This window comes from Numida meleagris, chromosome 1, assembly GCF_002078875.1.
Source record: "Numida meleagris isolate 19003 breed g44 Domestic line chromosome 1, NumMel1.0, whole genome shotgun sequence".
NCBI classification, from domain to species: Eukaryota; Metazoa; Chordata; class Aves; order Galliformes; family Numididae; genus Numida; species Numida meleagris.
The window spans coordinates 160,267,839-160,289,368 of NC_034409.1; the positions used below are offsets into that span (position 1 = coordinate 160,267,839).

At 37.0% G+C, this 21,530-nt stretch overlaps 1 protein-coding gene across 3 annotated transcripts in view; it reads left to right on the plus strand.

The window, feature by feature from the left end:
• The window catches only part of DIAPH3 (diaphanous related formin 3), a 233,725-nt gene that overhangs the window by 101,409 nt on the left and 110,786 nt on the right, over positions 1-21,530 (plus strand). For all 3 annotated transcript variants that reach the window (XM_021417820.1, XM_021417802.1, XM_021417810.1), the window contains 2 exons: positions 1,118-1,219; positions 20,324-20,563. In XM_021417820.1, the coding sequence (XP_021273495.1) occupies positions 1,118-1,219; positions 20,324-20,563 (342 nt within the window). The remainder of the gene's footprint in view (positions 1-1,117; positions 1,220-20,323; positions 20,564-21,530) is intronic.

Sequence of the window (21,530 nt, forward strand, 5' to 3'; positions counted from 1 at the left end):
ATGACTATTTTTACACAAAAAACAGTGATAAAGGATTATCTACTTATCTATCTTGAAAATATGGCAATAGGTAGTAGGATAGCTGTGATTGCTAGACCTGATGCAGTATTAGAAAGATTGTGTCTTTATTTCAGTTCAGAATACTGTTCTTACTAGTAGTTGAGGGAGTGTTTTAAGTCAGAAGACAATCTTTCTCTTGTTTTCATACTATGATGGAAGCTTAGCCACTGTGTTATTAGGAACACAAGATTCATGACATGGGTGAGAGAGCTGGCTAGAGGAATCCTGAATATTGCCTAGTAGTTATAGCAGTCATCTTGGGAGAGGACAGAACTGAGTTCCTGGCTGTCAAATTTAGGCATAATTGGATGTTTGAGAAGCTGTCTTCCAGAACTTGCTCAGAATAGCCATTTTCATTGTACCTACTACTTACCTGGTAATTAGAGTGGAATGCAGAAGTCCATATGTAAGCATAGGTGCCTAAGTGCTCAGGAAGCTCCAGGGAGTCTGAAGACTTCTTAGATGATCAGGTGTAGGGTGACGTGTTTAGACTAATTTGTTGAAATGACATTCACTTATCTAAGTGCCTAAGCTCCCCATATTGCCTCTTCAGTACAGCTGAAGCTGAGTCCCACCTCTGAAATCCTGCTTCTTTTTGCAGGCTAAGTAGTGTCTAATGGGTTTTTGTTTTTGTAAATACAGACATTACCTGTCATCACTTTGCAATCAATTTTTTTTTAATTACTAGGAAATAAATTCCCACTGTTTTTTGCCATCCTTTAGTTAGATATATTACTGTCTTCCTTGTCCTATTTACTTTAGTTTTCTTTGCATAGTGCTTACCATATTTTTTCTTTCAAAATAATGTTTTGTAAAAGGACGACAGAAACATGTGCATTTGCAGAAACAGCAGGTGATGATAGTTGACATTTAATCACTTGCTTTTTACACTTTGTTACATGAATTTGTATGTTACTTGTTTACGTTTACCAGCTTAGGGACAGCAGTGTTATCTTTGGAGTTTATGTTAATAAAACATAAGTAATACTGCTTACCTGCAGTTATACAAGCAATACAGAATCTGAGATTTCTAAATGTACTTTCTTTTTCTTGATAGAATTTAATAAAACATCTTCCGGAGCAAGAACAACTGAATGCATTGTCCAAGTTCAAGAGTGAATACAACAATTTGTCTGAGCCAGAGCAGTTTGGAGTGGTGGTGAGTTCTCCTATTGTTTCTTTTCTTGACTGAAAAACAATTTTAATATAGTAATACAGAAGCAATACCAGCTTCCTCTTCCTAAATGTGAAGAGGTTTCATATGAAGAGCAGAGCGTAGTTGCTGCCTTTTAATTGGACTTTCAGGGGACATATCCATGGATGTGGAAAGTCTGCTTGTTATGCCCTCTTTCTTTAAGAACGTAATTTAGTTAAAACTCAACAAACAGAAAATTTGTATTTTCTGTGGCACTGGGAGATAAGGAGCCATTTTTGGATTTCCGTACTTAAAATTGTTTGACTTGACTTTTATTTGCATTGATAAATCATAACATTATCAGTGAAATTTTCTGCATTTTGTGGTTTTCAATCTGATGAACAGCCAAACTCCTTCATGCTGGTCTCTCACTCCTCATCCTTAAAAGAATAGGGGGAGTAAGTACAATGAAAAGAAAACTTAGAGGTTGAGATAAAGAGAAGGAGATTACTCATCAATTACCACTGTGAGCAAAAGAGGGTAGAGATTAATGTAATTTATTGCCCACTGACAGATTAGAGTAGTGGGAACTAAAAGCAAACTAAAAACACCTTCCCCCCATCCAATTTCTTCTAACTGCTCTCTCTGAGTGCTGCAGGGGAATAGGAAATGATAGGAAATGGATGCTGTGGTCAATCCAGGATGCTTTGTCTCTGTTGTTCCTTTGTGGTCACTCTCTACCCCTTCTCCAGCATGGGATTCTTCCCATGAGATGCTGTCCTTCCCAAACTGGACCAATGTGGGCTTCCCACAAATGGCAGCTCTTTAAGAACTGCTGCAACATGGGTCTGTACCACGGGGGGGGGGGATGCAGTACATCAGGAACGGACTTCTCAATCATGGATCCCCTTGGGACTGCAGCTTTTGTCAGACCACCTCCATGGGCTGCAGGTCCGGCCTGGGGCCTGCTCCTGTGGGGGCTCTCCATGGATTGCAGCCTCCTTCAGGACACATCAACCTGCTGCACCGTGGGCTGCCATTGTGCAGAAATATTTTTCTTTTCTCACTAGCTCAGCACTGCCAGCAATGGGTTCCTTTTGGATCCGGCTGGAGCTGGCTCTGATCTGATAGAGGACAGCTTCTGGGCTGTTCTCAAAGAGGCTATCTCTGTAGCACCCCCTCCTGCCTTGCCCCCAAATCTTCCCGTATAAACTTGATACACATTGATGTTTTTTCTTTCTGTTTTCCATGTAAACAAGAATAAAATACCATCAATATTATCATGTTAACCTATTCTGCATCTTTTCTCCTATTTTTTATAGTACGTGCAATCAATAATTCTTACAGTAACTTCTTCCATTCCCAGTGGGAAGATATGTTTATATCTCCCAGGCTGAATTAACAGAGGAAGGCTAGAAGAAAAGGAAGCATTGCTGGTTCATTGTTGGTGGTTGATGAATATAGTTTTGGAATACCATGTATATATCTCATAATTCATAAATATTACAGATTTTGTTCTAACAAATACAGAATAAGGCTATTTCTTTTCCTAGATGCATGCATCCATATAGGTCTTTGATTTTCCTTGTCCATTCCTAATGTTTCAAGCTAAGATGTCAGCTTGAAACTGTCAGCTTCATCCAGGAGGATTTCATTGAGAGGAAGTATTTCCTTTAGATGTATCTCTGCCTTTAGGAAAAGGAGTATCATGTCATAACAGTAGATACTTTCTGTTGGTAGCTATCTGTGTGATTATCAGCTATTTGTACCTAGATTTTAGAACATCTGGAGTACAGGTAGATGTGGATTCACTAAACTCCTTCTTTGACCTGGAATAATAGTCTTCATGTTAAATACCTTTAAGAAAAACAATATAATTAGAAGCTGGACATACCAAGTTTATAGTTTGGCGACTCAAACTGAAAATTTAAGCAGTATGTGAGATCAGTGAAATTTCTGTATCTTTATAAATAATGATGGTAGAATCCCTGGCTCGTTTGATCTAAATGTTGAAATACTTGCAGAGGAGTTGATTAATGACAAATGGAGGGCAATATGTTGTTAGGAAGAGTGAGTATGATACGGGAAAAAAATAAACAACAAAACACTCTTTCATTTTTAAGCATGCTATAGTCATATGAATGTGGCCCACACAGACATTTAGATGACACGTTCATGAGCATCACAGGCGAAGAGAAAGAAGCTAATAATGGGATATGTTAGAAAGACATTCTCTAGCTCAGTTTTTTGGTTTTTTTTGTGTCACAGAAGTCAAGTCTTTCTGTGCTGGTCCGAATTGGACCCTTCTTCTGTAAACATTTCTTATTTTTTTTCATGTTTAAGTTCTATGTAAACATGAAACATTCCTTTTTCTTAATAAATGTATATGAATTGTGTATATATATATATATATATATATAAAGAACTAGCATCTGTTCTGGAATTCCGCTTGCTACATGCTGCACTTTTGGTCAGTATTAAAAGTTCATGGCTTCCTTTAAATTTGATATTAGAAAATTGAAAGGGTAGGCTGATTATGTAGCAGAGAAGTTCATATATATCAATCTTACTGAGAGAAATTCGAATGTCCTGTGCTGACTGAAGTAGAATGAGCATGATGCTCCTCTCTGATAAGCTTGTTTCAAACCATGTCTGCCAGGATGATAGAGATAAGCACATATCTGAACTTGAGCAGCTTTGTTTGAGCCTTACAAATTATGGCAAAATGCTAGTACAGACGGATTTGTACCACTAAATGTAACTATAAATTGAGCTGGCCAAAGTATAAACATCTGTTTGACTGAGCCAAATAATTCCAACAGTAATATGTTTGTAATTGATTTGTTGAAGATACAGGACCATGACATGCTAGTTTATACATTTTAATTGAATTACTAAAATGCAAAGTTAAGCAGCAAATGTTTTTTCCATTTTTATAAAGAATAAGTATTGATTTAAAAAAAGAAAAAAAGACATTTAAAAGTTAATTCTACATAGGTTAAAGCTTGATTGGCTTTTTTTTAATATTTCAACCTAAGCCTACTGACAAGTTTGCCTTTTGTACTTTAAAGATTCGAAATTTACTACAGTTAGGCATACTGACAACAGTAGTAAATCTGAAATTTACAGTGTGTTAGTGTTTTCCAAGTGATCAGGAGGCCCTGCATCAATTCTTATGGTTACCTGTCAGTATGAAAAGAGGACTTCGCTTACTGGAGGAAAAAGCATGTTTATTTTTCAATTTTTGCTGTCATCAGAACAATATAACAAGTGTTAGTTTGCACTGTAAAGACTAATCTCTAGTTTTAGTTGGTTCAGAATGTCTCCTGTATTATTGGAGTATTTATCAGAAATTATTTTAAGACCATATTATTTTCTCTGTAAATGCTAAGAGTGTCCACATTGTTGTACAACTATGCAGTTGGCTATCCTGAACAGCTTTGTCTAAAATGGTACTTTAGTTGACAAGCTAGTTGACAGTGTACAAGAAGGGTCTAAGGAGGATCCGGGGAACTACAGGCCTGTCAGCCTGACCTCGGTGCCAGGGAAGGTTACGGAGCAGATTGTCCTGAGGGAGACCACGTGGCATTTGCAGGACAACCAGGGGATCGGGCCCAGCCAGCATGGGTTTGTGAAGGGCAGGTCCTGCTTGACCAACCTGATCTCCTTCTATGATCGAGTGACCCGTCTGGTGGATGAGGGAAAGGCTTTTGATGTGGTCTACCTAGACTTCAGCAAAGCCTTTGCCAATGTCTCCATCAGTATTCTCCTGGAGAAGCTGGCAGCCTGTGGCTTGGACAGGTACACCCTTTGCTGGGTAAGGAGCTGGCTGGAGGGCCGGGCCCAGAGAGTGGTGGTGAATGGAGTTAAATCCAGCTGGCAACCAGTCACGAGTGGTGTTCCCCAGGGGTCGGTGTTGGGGCCTGTCCTTTTCAATATCTTAATTGATGACCTGGATGAGGGCATTGAGAGCACCCTCAGTAAGTTTGCAGACGACACCAAGCTGGCAGGAAGTGTCGATCTGCCTGGGGGGTAGAGAGGCCCTACAGAGAGATGTGGACAGGCTGGATGTCTGGGCTGAAGCCAATGGGATGAGGTTCAACAAGACCAAGTGCCGGGTCCTGCACTTTGGCCGCAACAACCCCAGGCAACACTACAGGCTTGGGGCAGAGTGGCTGGAAGGTTGTGTGGAGGAAATGGACCTGGTGGTATTGGTCGATGCTCGGCTGAGCATGAGCCAGCAGTGTGCCCAGATGGCCAAGAAGGCCAATGGCATCCTGGCTTGTATCAGAAATAGTGTTGCCAGCAGGAGTAGGGAAGTAATTGTCCCTCTGTACTCAGCCCTGGTGAGGCTGCACCTCGAGTACTGTGTCCAGTTTTGGGCCCCTTACTGCAAGAAAGACATTGAGGCCCTGGAGCGTGTTCAGAGGAGGTTGACGAAGCTGGTGAGGGGTCTGGAGCACAGGCCTTATGAGGAAGCTGGGATTGTTCAGTCTGGAGAAGAGGAGGCTCAGAGGTGACCTTATTGCTCTCTATAACTACCTGAAGGGTAATTCTATGATTCTATGATTCTAAGCTAAAAGATGTCTGATTAATAACCAGTGAACCTTTCTGGTATCAAGATAGTTCATCAATAAGATCCAACTGTCTTCTACTTGTGTTGCTGTAAATAATAAACATTCTGAAAATTGAATGTGTGCTCTTATATGTTTGTGTTATGTAGTTCAGTAACACTACATCTTTGACTACTGCCCTTTCAACACTAGCTGTTTGAGGGTTTTTGCAGATGGGATGTATTTTGAAACACTCCTGCAAGTTAATTCACAACTTTTTTTAAGTGTTAAAGCAATCATTAATATAATTGCAATGTGCAATTGCTTTCTTTTTGAAATGTGCTTGTATTCAAGTATGAATAAATTTGAAATGATCTGTTGTAAGACATTGATTGACTTGTTCTGGTTGACAAAATGCAGTATTATTGGTAGACATTTTTAACTGTTATTACTTCCAGATTTACCATCTGTTTCTCAATCCCATCTAATGGGAAGAGCTTGAACAGTAGAACTATAGGTCAAGTTCTGTTGCATTTGTTTGTGGATTCTCTTGTTTGAATGAACAACCAGATTCCCACTGAAGAATGCAAGTGTTTGCTTTCCCTAGTTTCGCACAGAAACAAAAACAGAATATTAGATACAATTTTTCTACCGTGCCATCTTCTGCGCATCTTCTGAAGCTTGCTTCAGACGTCCAGTTATGAAAAATAAATTTGGATAAGTGACATTTTTCACATCTTAGAATGGTATCTTACACATTTGATTTTCATCATCAAGATTCTTCAATCTCCATCAGGCTCCCTTATGTCTTCTGTTTTGTCTGGGGAGCAGGCTGAGAAGTCGCATTCATTTCTTTAAGAACTGCTGTTGACACAAAGATAAATTGTTGCACTTCATTTTTTGTTATTCTTTTCAAACAAGGAGAATTAAAAATGAAATAGAATACTTCCAGTTTTGTCTTTTATGTAAGCAGAGTCTTGTAGTTATATTTCTGAAAATTCAGATATGACGTTAATTTATTCAAGGAAAAGACTAAACCACGTGCTTCTCAAGGAGCAGCCTAAATGGTGAATGAACTGATAATTGCTACTTGTGTGATAATAAAATTTTTATAATGCAAACCCTACCTTATCCTCCTGACCTTGAATTTAAAGTGAAGATTTCTTACTCTGAAAGAAACAGCTATACTCTTACGAAGATTCTGGCATGTTATGATTGTTAAAGTATCGTGGATTTTATTTCAACTTGAGTTAATTAACTTTTGTTGTTGGCTTAAAGACATCGAGGGCATGACTCTAAGCAGTTTAGGTTCTCCATTATTTTTCTTTTTTTGTGTGTGTGGCAGTGACTCTATGGGTTGCTTTTGTGATTTCTACAATTACCCTCTTCTTTTTAAGTTGTTTTGCACTTTTATGTTTTCTGTTCATTCAGCAGTAAGTATAAAATAAATCCTTTACTACCCTTATCTTCTCTTCCAGGCTGTAGGTTTTCTTTAGATAAACTACTTTATTTTTCTGTGTGTTCTTTTCTTTCACGTGCTCCAGACTGCTGTTTCAGAACATAGATATTATCACTTACTGCTCTGGAAGTTTTTTGTGGTTGTTTTTTTTTTTTTAATTTTCATTTTTTACTTGGACACATTCATGAACTATTTCATGAAAACTCTGTTAAATCTGTTCATTTATTAAGTAAGTGCTTTAGCTTAGCTCTACAGTGGTATCTTAAGCTGATCTTGAATGCTGTATTTTGTTTATCAAGTGCTTCATGAAGTAAGGTTGTACTTTCCAAAATTTAAATATTTAATTGCATTTTGTTTTAGTGTAGTTCATACTTTGTACTGGGTTTGCTCAGTGTGATGAATTTTCTCGGAGGTTTCATTAATTCTGATTTCTGAGTAATTTATTCTGTAAAACTTGATAATGGTGAAGACTGGGTTTGTGTTTAAAAAGGAGTAGTCATATGAGTAGTCATATAGTACACTTTCAAGATGAAACCCATCTGAGAAGGATAGTATTTCAGCTATTTGATCACCTAAGTGGTTGGCTGTCAACAGAAGTTTTTGTGTTTCTTTTTTTCCTTTTTGATGCTTCACCCAATGACAGAATAAGTATTGCATTGCTTTAGGACTTAAAACGTAGTAGTGTTGACTTGTTTTGCAGATAGTTCTTCTCTATTAAGAAGTTTACAGAATTTTTTTTTCTAATTGTGGGCATAATCAAGTAGACAATGCTCCATTTGGTAATGTCAATCTTGAGTTTTCAGTTAAATTGATTCAGTAGTTACTAGTTGGCTTTATTAATCATGACTGATAATTTAACTGCACTAATCTGTCTAGTGGATTTTCACTGACAGACTATTGCCATACCACCATTCAAGCCTCGCTGCTGAGTACAGGTGTATGCTTAGCTTTCTTCTGAAACAAAATCCGGCGTGTTTGCCATCAATAGGGATACTTTGCACTTCAGAAATCCTTCTCCAGAGGCCTTTAATTTTATGTAGTTTTATATCGCCCTAGAAGATTTTATTATATCCAGTGGTTACCATATAAACTATGTTTGTTTTAATCTTTTGCACAAGGGATGATAATGATGCTGAACAAATGAGCTACTTAGTTTCTTTTTTGCCTAATAATTTTTAGCTGAGTTCTTGATGTACACTGTTTATTTATCTTCCCCACCACATAAGCAGGATGACAAAATACAGAAGAACTGGTGCATTCCTTTTTGAATTTGCCCATGGTTCTTGGTCATCACAGTCAATAAGTGACTCTGAAACCATAGGTAAGGTTTTCAATATAATGAGAACAGGATAATTAAACTCAGGTATCTTTAAAATATTTTCAGTATACTTGTAAAATACAAATATCACCAAAATAATAAATTAGAGATGTTGTCTAATTGTCAAGCAATAATTTAGAGTTTTTAGAAGGAAGTAAAATATATACTAAATGGTGATTTATCCCAATTTAAGAAGTTTTTATAAAATGAGAATTGAAGCTTATGAAGTAAATTATTAGATTTTGGAAGTTGTTGTTACAAATAAAGCCCTTTTTGGATCTCATATTTTTTGTTTGGCAATTAATTAAAAAAAAAAACATTATTTACTTGACTGTGCTTTTTGTGCTGAACTATATTGTATGTCTTTCTCTTTTCTTCAAAAGGACTGTAAAAAAGGATGTAGCGTGTGTTTAAAGATTTTCCTGCGCTGTTAGAGCAGTGTAAGTTTGTGTAACATAGAAGGAGAAGTTTTCTGTAGGAAGAGTGCCATACTTTTAACCTTGTGCACTATTTTTTTTATCTGAAATGCCTAACGTATGACACTAAATGTCTGTTACTTCTTTTGCTTCTCGTCATCTTTACTTTTTTGATGATACTAGATTTTTATATCAGCCAGATTTAAAATACTTTCTCTTTTTTTTTTCTTATTGCAAACAATTTGGTATTTGATTTGTCTGTGTTGCTCATTATTTATCTTCATCCCCTTAAGTTTCTGGACAAGTAAGAATAATTGTATATGTATAGTTTTCTCCATTCATGCTTACAGCAGCTTCTATCCTTTTGAATTTTGTGCTTCAAAGCTTGTCCTGTTCCATTTTCTTTATAACACATCTCACCTGTCATTTAGACTTCCTACTGCATGAATAAATGCAATAACTCATCTGAATATAAGTTTAGTTAGCTTCTTATCTCCATTCCCATTACAGCATTGATGGTTAATCTTTTCCTCGTATTCCACTGTTGGTGATGAGATCGTTGCTGGATTTGGTCTTCCTCTGTTGTGTAAATTTTTTTTCTAAATCTTTTTTGTATTTTCAGTTTTCTTCTCACATTTGCTCATTAGACAGTGAAACTTCCTTATTTTAACTGCGTGAAATTCCCAGTTTGTGAAAGGTTGCTTTCTTTCAAAACTGCATTGCACAGAGAACTAGTCCTGTTGGAATATGATAATCTCCATCACTTCTTCCAAAGACCAAAGCCTACTATCCTTGAGTGTATTTATTAGCCTTGTTGTGTTGCATCCTGTTACCAAACCCCTGACAGCTTCCCATCCTCTTTTTTATTTCTTTTAGTTCCATGAAATAGTTTTTTATGATTCCATGAAATACAGTTATCTTCCAGAATTTGAAAACTTTCTCATATTTACCTGCAGATAATTATATTTTCTCCCGTGGTCTAGTTATTCTATAGTCATCTTGAATTTCAGCTTCCTTTTTACTTCAGTGGTTTTGTTTGGATGCCACAACATCATATCTGCTGTGAACATTTATGACCATTTCCTTATTGGGAAACATGAGTTGTAGAGGAGTTATTTATCAAAAACTGTTATGAAACTTCTAATGACATATATTTTGTAATTAAGTAGGAAGCCTGAGTTAAATGCAATTCTAAGTCACTGTTAACAGTTGTACAGGACTTTTTGGAAATAAGAACAAAAATAAGTAATGGAGATCACTTACTCAAACACAGCCTAATTAAGAATGTGATCCCATAGTACAGCAGTATTAATTTCAGGCAAACAATGTTTGAGCCTTTTAAGAAATAGTGTGAGAAAAGAAATAATAGGTGCTTATTCAAGGGGCTGCTGGAGAGTTGAAAAATAAACCATTGTTCATTATAATTGTTTTTAATAAAGCTATAATAGGTATGTGCGAGTCAGCAGTTGTTGAATAGTTTTTGAATTTAAAATATTAAAGCACTAAAGATTATCTTCTGTTATTGTTCGTTTGTATTAATTAGATCTGAGTCTGAGGTGTTTATTTTTTCCTGAGATATTAAAATTGCAGGGGTCGTGAAGCAGCTGATAAGAGCTTCTCATTGCTTCCTTGTCTGAAGTAAACTCTGAATTTTTTCCTCAGTTAAAGGAGGAATGCAAAAGAAAGGTTTACATAAAGCTTCTAAATTTCAGGCTTGGATTGAAAAAAGAGGAAGAAAATAACCCTCTCATTGCAGGATCTAATTGAAAGAGAAAGTGACTTTTATTTACAAAATCTTGATATAAAATGACTTTTCTACCTGCTCAGTCTCTTAGAGATTGAATTCACTTGTACTTTCATACCTTGGTTCTTCTAAGTACTACCACATGTGTGTCCAAGCAGTCTGGCCAGGATTGCTAATGTGCAGCATTGATGTCAAGGGACTTTCTCAACACCTGGGGTTGTTCTTGACTGATGAGAGCAAGCTAGATTAGGGCAGCTCTTTTATATGCTGAGGAGCCATCAGTTGCCATGAGGTTGTCTTTATGTCAAAATCTCCTAACTTCAGCTTCTGTAAGTGTTAGGACAGGTTGTGCCCACTTCTTGGGTTCTTTCCTGTTGTTTCGAACTATGTTTAAAATAAATTTGTATAGTTTGCTAATGGGTTAGTAACAAAAGGCTATTCTTTAAAGGTTTCTCTGTGTGGTCTCATCTTTGAGTCCTTGGTTGAGGACTTGTTTATGCTGTAGTCATATTGGACTGTAGGCCTTCTACTTGACATGAACAAAAAGAATTCCTCTGCTGCTGGGAATGGTGTCCTTCTGTTGATTTTTCTGCTGCTGTGTCTTCAGGGCAATCCCAGGCAATTATACAACCTGGGGGAAGAAGTACTCGAAAGCAGCCCTGCGGAGAGGGACTTGGGGGTCCTGGTGGACAAGAAGCTGGACATGAGCCAGCAGTGTGCACTGGTGGCCCGCAGGGCCAACTATGTTCTGGGCTGCATTAAAAGAGGAGTGGCCAGCAGGGAGAGGGAGGTGGTGGTCCCCCTCTACTCGGCTCTTGTGAGGCCCCATCTGGAGTACTGCGTCCAGGCCTGGGGCCCTCCAGCACAAGAAGGACGTGGAGCTCTTGGAAAGAGTTCAGAGGAGGGTGACCAAGATGATCAGAGGGCTGGAGCACCTCTCCTATGAGGAAAGGTTGAGGGAACTGAGCTTGTTTAGTTTGGAGAAGAGAAGGCTGCGGGGAGACCTCATTGTGGCCTTCCAATACTTGAAGGGAGCGTAGAAACAGGAGGGGGATTGATTGTGAGGGTAGATAGCGATAGGACAAGGGGGAATGGTTTTAAGCTGAGACAGGGGAGATTTAGGTTAGAAATTAGAAGGAAGTTTTTCGTTCAGAGGGTGGTGATGCACTGGAACAGGTTGCCCAGGGAGGTTATGGATGCCCCGTCCCTGAAGGCATTCAAGGCCAGGCTGGACATGGCTCTGGGCAGCCTGGTCTAGTCGTTGGTGACCCTGCACTTAACAGGGGGGTTGAGACTCGATCTTTGAAGTCCTTTTCAACCCAGGCCATTCTATGATTCTGTGATTCTATGATTCTGCTGCTTACAAGCATGCATTTCTGTTTGTACCAAACTTAATATTTCTGTTAAAGAACTAAACAATAGGAAGGGTGAATATGGACATAATAATGTATTAAAAAAAAGCTTTGTCGAATGTCTATCTTGTAGACAGGAAATGGCACTGAGAGAAAGAAGTTGCTGAACTCTCTTTAGTCACTTCTATAAATCTGCCCAGCAAGGAATGTGCATTTAAAAAGAACTAATTAACTGACAATTCACTCTATCATTGTGGAGTAAATGTCATCTCTGAAAGAATGATGGAATGGTAAATATAAAGCTAAGCATTTTGGATATGTTGACATAATTTACATTTCAAACGTTAATTTTTGGGGAGAGAGTGAGTATGCAGTATGCTTTCTTTGTGTTGGAACCCACTCAAATTACTTATCTTAGATATGGAAAGCTTTTCTTTTTCTTTTGTTGTTGTTGTTGTTGTTCTCATTTTGCAGCAAGGCTGTGTTCCCAGTGGTCAAACTAACTTTGAGCTTCATATTCAGTGACAGTGCTTCAAAATCTCAATTACAATAACTACCTGCTTTTATGTTGCCCTGTTGTGACTGACTCTTGAATAATTTCTTTTTTGTTGAGTTCCTCTTTACTAATGAGCTTTCTGCAAGTATTGGTTGCTTAATGACAGTGAAAGATATTTTAGGAATATCAGTGACTCAGGATTTACATGGTACTGATTGCAAAGTCTATAGTTATGGATACAGTTGTATTAAAGAACAATGGATTATGATGGATAAGAAGTCAGACACAAATTGGATCTGTCATCATAGCAGTTAATAATTATACAGTAAACTGTACTGCAGAAACAGGATTATGGCCTGTAAAATTGTGAGCTTCCCTCTATTCACCACTGCTGAAGCCTCAGCTACAATGTTATATCTGGTCTGGAGGTTTGTTGTACATTAGTTAGAGATGTGCAGACAAAAGCAGGGACTCCAGAGATGGCTAATGAGTACAGTTTAGAAACAAGGGATATGAAGAAATATTGCTTGTAAGTAGTTAAAGCCAAGGCATGATCTTCACCCAAAATATGTGTAGGAAAACTGAAAGAAGAAAGGGAATAATATATCCTGAATACTGCTGGTTGTTACAGCAGTATGTAATAGGTTTATGTTTTTCAGGAAAGTGATGAAGGTTAGATGATGGGAAGATTTTTCTAATAGTGGGAATAATAAAACAATAGAATTGATTGACTAAGGAGATCATAGAGTCTTTGTATAATCAGCCATCTCTTTGAGCAGGCAAGGCTAAGGCACTATTAGCTGGCAAAGATGATTGTCTCATAGAAAAGCAGAATTCTGTGAGTGATCTCTGAAGGTTGTTTTCCTGTTTGTTCTGTATATACATTGACCAAAATGTCCACAACATTGTTGTGGATAGAATCTAGCATTTAAACATTGCAATTAGTGTGATATCTTGTTTTTAAGGACACCTTTCTAATGAAAATTAACACTTGAATCTGTCATATCACAAATCTCAGTTATAGCCTAGCTAATAGCACGATTATCTGATCTCTTCTTTTACCGAGTAAGCCATCTGAAACAGCTCAAATGTGTGAGGTGGTTGGCTTTGTTTGTTTGTTTGTTTAAGAGGATAAATGCTAAGGAATTGGTAACAAATATTTACCGAATCCATCTGCGTTACAGTTTTATGCTGAAAATTCTTAAGACGAATGTTGGGTGGATTTGCTTTTTTCTCAATAAGTTTTTATTTGAGAGAAAGCTAAATGATGGTTATTAAAATAGCTTGTTGCCGGTGATGATGCAGGAAATCCATATAGCTTTTACAGTTTTCTGTGAGGTCCTGAATTCCTTTATTCCATTTATTGATCTGTGTGTTGTTTTGAATACAAAGTCCTTTGTGTCCTTGGTGGTCTTTCCTTTTTTTCTACTGAAATCATTCAGGCAATAGTAGTAACCAAAACCATTCAAGTTCAGTTCTCTTTAGTTTTTATATTGGTTTTGAATATTATTCAATGTTCTGAAAACAACCTTCTGAACCAGCTTGTATCCTACTGTTTTTAACAGTTGTGTGGATAACGAACTACTAGATGACATTTTAAGGCTTTATCTATACTAATCAACTAAACTTCACCAGAGAATTCTTTTATATATTGAAACTTAGTTGTTTGTAGTGCTGATTTGCTAGAATAAACAATAATTCTAGGCATAGGATAGGTGTCATTTTGGTCTGTGCAGAATTTCCTAACAATTCCTGGACAGTTTGGGAGTTAGCATGAACCAGTGTTTGATAACTGAAGATTCACAGTAAGACAGAGGCAGACTGGTTTATTAAGACAAGTCATAATGGTTACAAAATACATCTCCCCTTTTTCATTACAGAGAAGACAGAGCAGTACAAAACAGGAAAGTTGGATACAAGCACATTGTTTTCAACCAATGTCTGCCTAGCAGACATTCCTGCATCTCTTGGGCTTGACATCTGAGGGCACTTTTGGAACTGTAGAGGAGTACAGAAATGTTTGGTCCCATGTCAGGTGGCTCCAGATCTTTGCTCTCACCATACCAAGTTGTTTTGGCACATCATTTATATAAATGAGTACCATAACACTCAGAATATAATTGAATCTCTAAAGAAGTTCCACGTTTTTATGATACACTAAGCTTTCTTTTTGCTCCAGCTGAAAAAGTTATGTCCCCTGTCAACTCTCCAGTCAGTGCATATCCACTTTTCCCCACCCTCTTGCCAATGCAATAATGCTAGAGCTTGAGGCCAACTTATGTTAAGAACTAGTTGCACAAGAAACTGTTCCAAGTAGTAGTTCTGATCTGGTTATGGAGCATGGAGGGAACTGAATCCACTAGAAGATGTGAACTCTTCAGTGCTTCTAATCCTTAGGGGCAGAAATTAGTCCTGGACATATTAGACTTATTAATATGATTTAAAATCCAAAAATACAATACTATTTCAAAAACCATTTTTTTTACATTCTTTATAAGCAATTTTGATGTAAAAATTTGCTAATACTTGTTAGGATGCTTTTAGTGGACATTTTGATCTTAGGTGCAGGCATCTATATTAGCAGTCACATGTATGAGTATCGTGTTTCAACCACCATGTTTGATACTTCATTTCTGTTCTTAAAACTTGGGATTTTTGAAAATATTTTCATATATAGTGTGGGAATGAGAAAAAGAAATAGTCTTTTACTTGATCACTTTTACTTACTCTAAGATAAAATGGGTGAATTTTGAAATATCCTTTCAGAAATAATTAATGTCTAGTCCTTTTGAGTTACGCTGATAGCTAACCTGAATAGAATTTGGCAAGGTATCCTCATGTGTCTTCACAGCTTGTTCATTGATAGATGTGTTTTTAATCATTTCATACCAAAAAAGAAGATTTCACTAGAGTAAATTGAAGATTAGAGTGAGACCTGATGAAGGCTAGTTTGTCTTAAATAATTCAGCAAACACTTAAAATGATCAATTCCATATTCAGCTGATGATTTCACCTGTATGTTCACATTGAGAATAACTCAGAATGTATTAATGTTTTCACTGCTGTCTAGAAAATATCGTAGTATATCTGAAGAGGCGTTCGAAATACTTAATGCTTGATCACAGCCATTTCAGTTTATTTAAAATCCTGTGGTGGCAAAGTCTATCAGCACTGTGAGGTATTTTAATTGTGTTAATTTCCATCTGTAGAATTTCTTCAGTAATCTTTACCTTCTGCTACTGTCTTTCTTCACGTGTATGCTGCTTTTTCTTTTCAGTGTTCTCCATCAGCAATTTGAGCCTTCCCAAGAATGTTGCCAAAGATTGACTTACCATTATACACCAACTGAGACAGTTAAAATATATTTATGTCAAATTAAACCACTTAAATAATTTGACTGTAAAGGCAGAACATCCTTAACTCTTACAGTGTTAGTATCTTTTAAACCCTGAACCTGCACAGCATGGAGAACCAAGCTCCAGAAATATCTTCTGAAAGTGTTTGTCATGATCTTCACTAATCTGAGAGTATGCAACTTCCAAGAGTGAGACTTGTATGGATTGAATTAGGTTACTTTTCCTGTCACTGAAAGATGATGATTCTGAATCACAGGTGAATGTTCCTGTGAAATATTTGGTACCAGCAGGTCTCACTCTTACTTCTGTTCTGTCAAAACTATTTTGAATGACTAGTGCAGCTAGGAAAATGTAAAGATAAGTAAAAAAGAAAACAAATTGTCTTATGAAGTAATGATGTTACTTCAGATGTCTGGAAGTGGTTGTTGTTTCTTTGGCGAGGGCATAGGCTCTCTGTTTTCTTCTTGGCAGAGCTCTCTACAGCTTGAGATCAGTGAGGTTGTCTGTCTGAATGGTCTTCATCTTTTTTCTCTAACTGATCAGTGGCTTACATTGTAGATTCCTCTAAGTGTCTCAAGAACTTGTATCGAATCTGATTTGATGCACCCTGTGAAAACTCATTTCACTTCACACAACATAACTGATAAAAATTGGTGCTGTATTGTTTTCACTTCAGAAGCTTTGTCAGATGTTAGTTTCGCATTATGACCCAATGTAACTGAAAACTATCATGTGTTGATAGACTGGATTTTCTTTTACCCATTGTATGGCAAAAGAAGGCAATGACAGTGCCTTTGAGTAGGATACAGGCACTATGGAGCAACAGCAGGTAATAAAGAAGGAAAATTGGCTCACTCCCTTTTAACAACCTACATCAGCTCAAGAGAAGTGTGATATCGATCCAGAGAGATGCTGCTTCCTTGGCGACTAACTCTTAAATGATGGTGATGAGGGGGTGGATCCAGGCTCCACCCCTTCCAGTCACTCAGGTGCATTGTTTGCACCTGAGCTCCCTGGGTGCTCAACCATTGGTTCAGGCTGTGACCTGGCAATTCCACTGCACCCATATTGCAGCAACCTTGTGGAATATGCTATGACAGTTTGACAGTATTCATACTTGGAGCGGCAGTTTCCTAAGATCAAACAGAACAGTTTTTCTGTAAGAGCTCTTAACATTTGCCTGGAATCTTGGGTCCAGGCAAGATGATACGAAAAGATGATGTCTTTCTTTTACTCTTGTGAAATAATTTCTGAGCTTAGATGTTTTGGCTTGACTATGAAATATAGACTGCATTTGAAAAAAAAAATCCTGAAAGATTATAAGATTAATAGAAAAATGTTTTACACTTAAAAGAAGATGAGCGCTGGGGCACTAAATTTGACGTGGATTCTACCACCTTTTTATCTCTCTGTTTATTTCCATACCATCAGTAATCATGAAAGAGAATCAAAAAGAGGTATCCCCAAAGCAGACTTTTTACACTTGTTTCTTCAAAGATGCTGCTTCAAGACTGAAATTATACAGGAAAAGACTTTATGACTTTGTTTTCACTCTCTTAGATTTTAGGAATAGATTACACACTTTCAACTCAACTTGGAACCATGTCATCCAGGTAGCTGATGCCACCTTTATTGGTTGCAGCATTCCTTACTGCCTTCCAAGACATCCTTCCTGGCTTTGTGCAAAGTGTCTTCCCACAATAACAGTTTTGATAGCTGATATCTATATGTTTTGCTATAGAGAGTGTTCCCATTTTATCAGTGCTGAAAAGTTTTAAAGCATCTACACTTTGGTGCCAAAGAAGAATGGATTCTTGTGTTGGACTTTAGGAGAATTTGAGTTTGGGTTGGCAGCACTGCACAATGCTTCTGCTTCATTAAAAATGTCAACAATCTTTGTGAAGCTAATTTTCATGTTGTAATTTGAACATCTTAAAAAAAGGTATTTGTTTTGATGTGATCAATACAGGATCTTGACATACAGACACTGAACAACCTCAAGGTTTTTTGGGAAGTATTCACCTATATTAAGTGATGTATCCACATGACTGGCTAACAGGGCAACTATGCTGAAAGAATCTTGAGTCTAGTCAGTATCTTAGATCTCTATAGCTTGGAATCACTATGCAAATATTTCATGTATTCCAGCTTCAGACTTCAGAGCTCAACGGAGCTGCATGTCCTTTGAGACTTGCTTTCCCTGTCACCATTTTGTAGAAGTGGGAAACTTTTTCCAAGATGAGCAAGCTGTCTTTCAACAGCATCCACATATGTGATATTTCAGGTCAGATTCTTTTTGCCACAGATTACCTGTGTTTTCAAATGCACTAAGTAACCATATAGATAAATCATTTTTTAATTGCTTATTGACAAGACTCCAGAAGATCTACAGCAGAACGCTTTCTCCTTACCACTACTGTCATCATCATAGACACATGTCTTCCTGTTTAGGAAATAAACTTGGATGACTCGTTGAGTCACAAGAGAAGATCATACTAAATAAGAATGTGCTAGAGATCTGGCCTTTTTTTTTTTAAATGTGTCATGCTTGTCACATCAAAGACATTAATTGTCTGCTGTTGTAGTCTGTTATCACTGTATATTGCTTTAACAATTACAGTGTCAAATTCCACTTTTAAGTCGGACTAAGTAAGGTGGTTCAACCTCGTAGAAAATACTACGCCTGCTGTCATGATTTTCATGTATTTCCATCTACACTATGATCATCTATCTTATATCTTCATGGCTTGTATATTGAGACACTCAAAGTAATAGCATTAGGAGGTATGAATTACTTCTTTTAGAACTAATTGATCAGATTTTTCCATTTGGAAGAGAGGTATATCCCTCTGACTTTTAGAAACTTTTCTCCATTTGATTTGAAATTACATTATTCTAGCTGAAATTACTCAATTACTTCTGTACTTGATTTCTGGTATTTATTTATTTTTGTCATCTGGCTGAAATAGAGGTTTTATAGAAGACCTTTCCTATGTTAAACTCTGACTTGGTTTCCCATGAGGAAACCTTTTCAGTCTGGTGATATCTGCTCCATATCTACCTTTTAATGAAAATAGTTTTCTGATGGCTGTTACATCTGCTAAAAATAGAATTAATTTCAGAACTTATTGGTCTTGGATGTTTCCTTTGTAGGAAAATGCCATTGTCCTAACTGAACTCTGAGAAGCAAAAGCTGTGTCTTCATTCCATTCTGATCAAGTGTCAGTAAATCTGTGTGTCTGTGTATCTTCCATCCCACAAGCAAACAAAAAAGCCTCTCTGTGTCCAGACTGAATAACAGTCAGCAACAACCACAACAACAAAAAACCTGTACATAATCTACTAGTTTAGGATTTCAGGTATTGTGAAGGTATTATTGGCTTCAACTTTGCCTTTAGAAAGGAGGATATGACTATGAGGAAGAAAGTCTTAAAGAATTTGTTGAAATGGTGGGAAAGCAGGGACAGGAAAAAATAAGGGAAGACACTCATGGAAGTACTTGACACTAGGGTTTCTTACATTCAGAACCAAAGAGCAGGGAGACAAAACATGATTTCTGCCGTGCAAGAAGGAAAAATCAAGGTATATATAGTGCCTGGTGGGGATAAAAGGTGTGTGAAGTACACTGGAATCTAGGGAGATTTAATTTATTGAATACATTCCATGTTCTTTGATTTAAAGTAGTAATAAAATTCACAATCTTGTTTGGATACAGGAAAAAATGTGTATAGTATCTCTAGGGTAGGAATTCAGGGACCTAACTCATATAGGAAGACTGAAACTTCTGTTGAAAATCCCTGACTAGTAAAGCATAGAGGAAGTAAGTCTTTTGCATATGATCTAAAGAAGCCACTGTTTTCCCAGGAGTGTTCTGCTTTACCTAATTTAACTGTGTAAGGTCTAGGAGTATAGTAGGGTATGAATACTGGCATATAATAATGCATATTATATTAAATGTTTCATAGCTCGGATTTTTCAGAACTGTTATTCTTCTACAAGTTTAGATAAGCTTTTATTGAAATCAGATTTAAATATTTGCACCAGAAAATGTGATTTGCCTTGTTTTGGTACATCCTGAATTATACAGAATTTGTGAACTACTTTTATTACTTTGCAACTACTGGGTCATAAACTTGGATTAGTTTTATAGGATTTGGTATATGACTTGACAGATATGATATATGATGACACTTTATCATTTATTGCTTACACATACTAGTTATTGGGAAAGGATGGGGGCAGTTCACATTAACCACAAGATGGGATTTCAGTTGCTTACCCAAGTGTCTCTCATTCATTCGTTCATTTGCTATCAGTTATAGCAGATATATTGCTTCTTCAAGCCTGTCACACCAATAAATCATTTCAGATTGTATGCATTTGTACAGTGTAGCATGAATTTTAAAGGAAATCTCCTATTTTCTTTTCAATCAGATGAGCAACGTGAAGAGACTACGGCCACGGCTCAGTGCTATTCTTTTTAAGCTTCAGTTTGAGGAGCAGGTGAACAACATCAAACCTGACATCATGGCTGTCAGTGCTGCTTGTGAAGAGATAAAAAAGAGTAAAAGCTTCAGCAGGCTGCTGGAACTAGTACTGTTAATGGGAAACTACATGAATGCAGGTTCTCGGAATGCACAAACCTTTGGATATAATCTCAGCTCTCTCTGTAAAGTGAGTTTTGAAATATCCATGTTGAGTATTACATTCACTTTATTTGTTTTTATTGCTCTACCTACATACCTTATTTGATACTTTTCCTGCAGTTAATTCTTTGTATTTATTTATTTTTCTTCTTAATTCTTAACATTAGATGATGATTTGAACAATACAGAGCTTACGTATGTACAGTCTTCTTGTGACTGACTTGCATATAAACTTATAGAAGAATTCACACTGAGGAAATAATAATAAAAAACAAAACAAACAAAGGCTATAGAAGGACTGTATCAATGTGATCCTGGTAGCACTGTAGATTTGTCTGAACACTTTTAAGACTATCAGATTTTAATCTGTTATGAAACAGTTATGTTTTCTTTTTTTTATAACATTTTTCTTCATCTATTTTCCTTTTGTTGTTGCTCAGTTTCATTAGTTCCCTGCTTCTTCTAATTTTCTTTATATAAAAATTGAAAGAGTGATAATGTAATGCAAGAAGACATCTATTCTTTCCTGAGTGTTAACTTAAAAACAGTTCTAAGCCCAATTGACTAACCCTCTTGATGCTGTCATTTTTTTACCCCATCACCACCATTAGTCATTTCACACAAATTGGCACTTCATTTTGTGGTGTCACAGCTGCGCATGGCTGTCCAGAACATGGCTTGTCTTTCATGTTACTGTCGCCACTGCTGAAACACACAGTCCACTACCTCACTGTGCTGACACCCACTGTTTGGTCTCCATAAACATTCAGCAAGCATCAGTGAATGGCAGTGGGTGCCATTTTTTTCTGCATGGAGTTCAGTGATATACCTCTGCTTTATATGCACTTCTATGTCAGATGCAATTTTGCCAGACCATCCCTCTACTGCCATCATTTGTGTGACAACAAAATGGAACAGAAGGTTGTTGGGGAGGTTTGACCTCTACTGCCATACTGCCAACATCCATTTCTGATATTGTGGGCCAACACAATAAC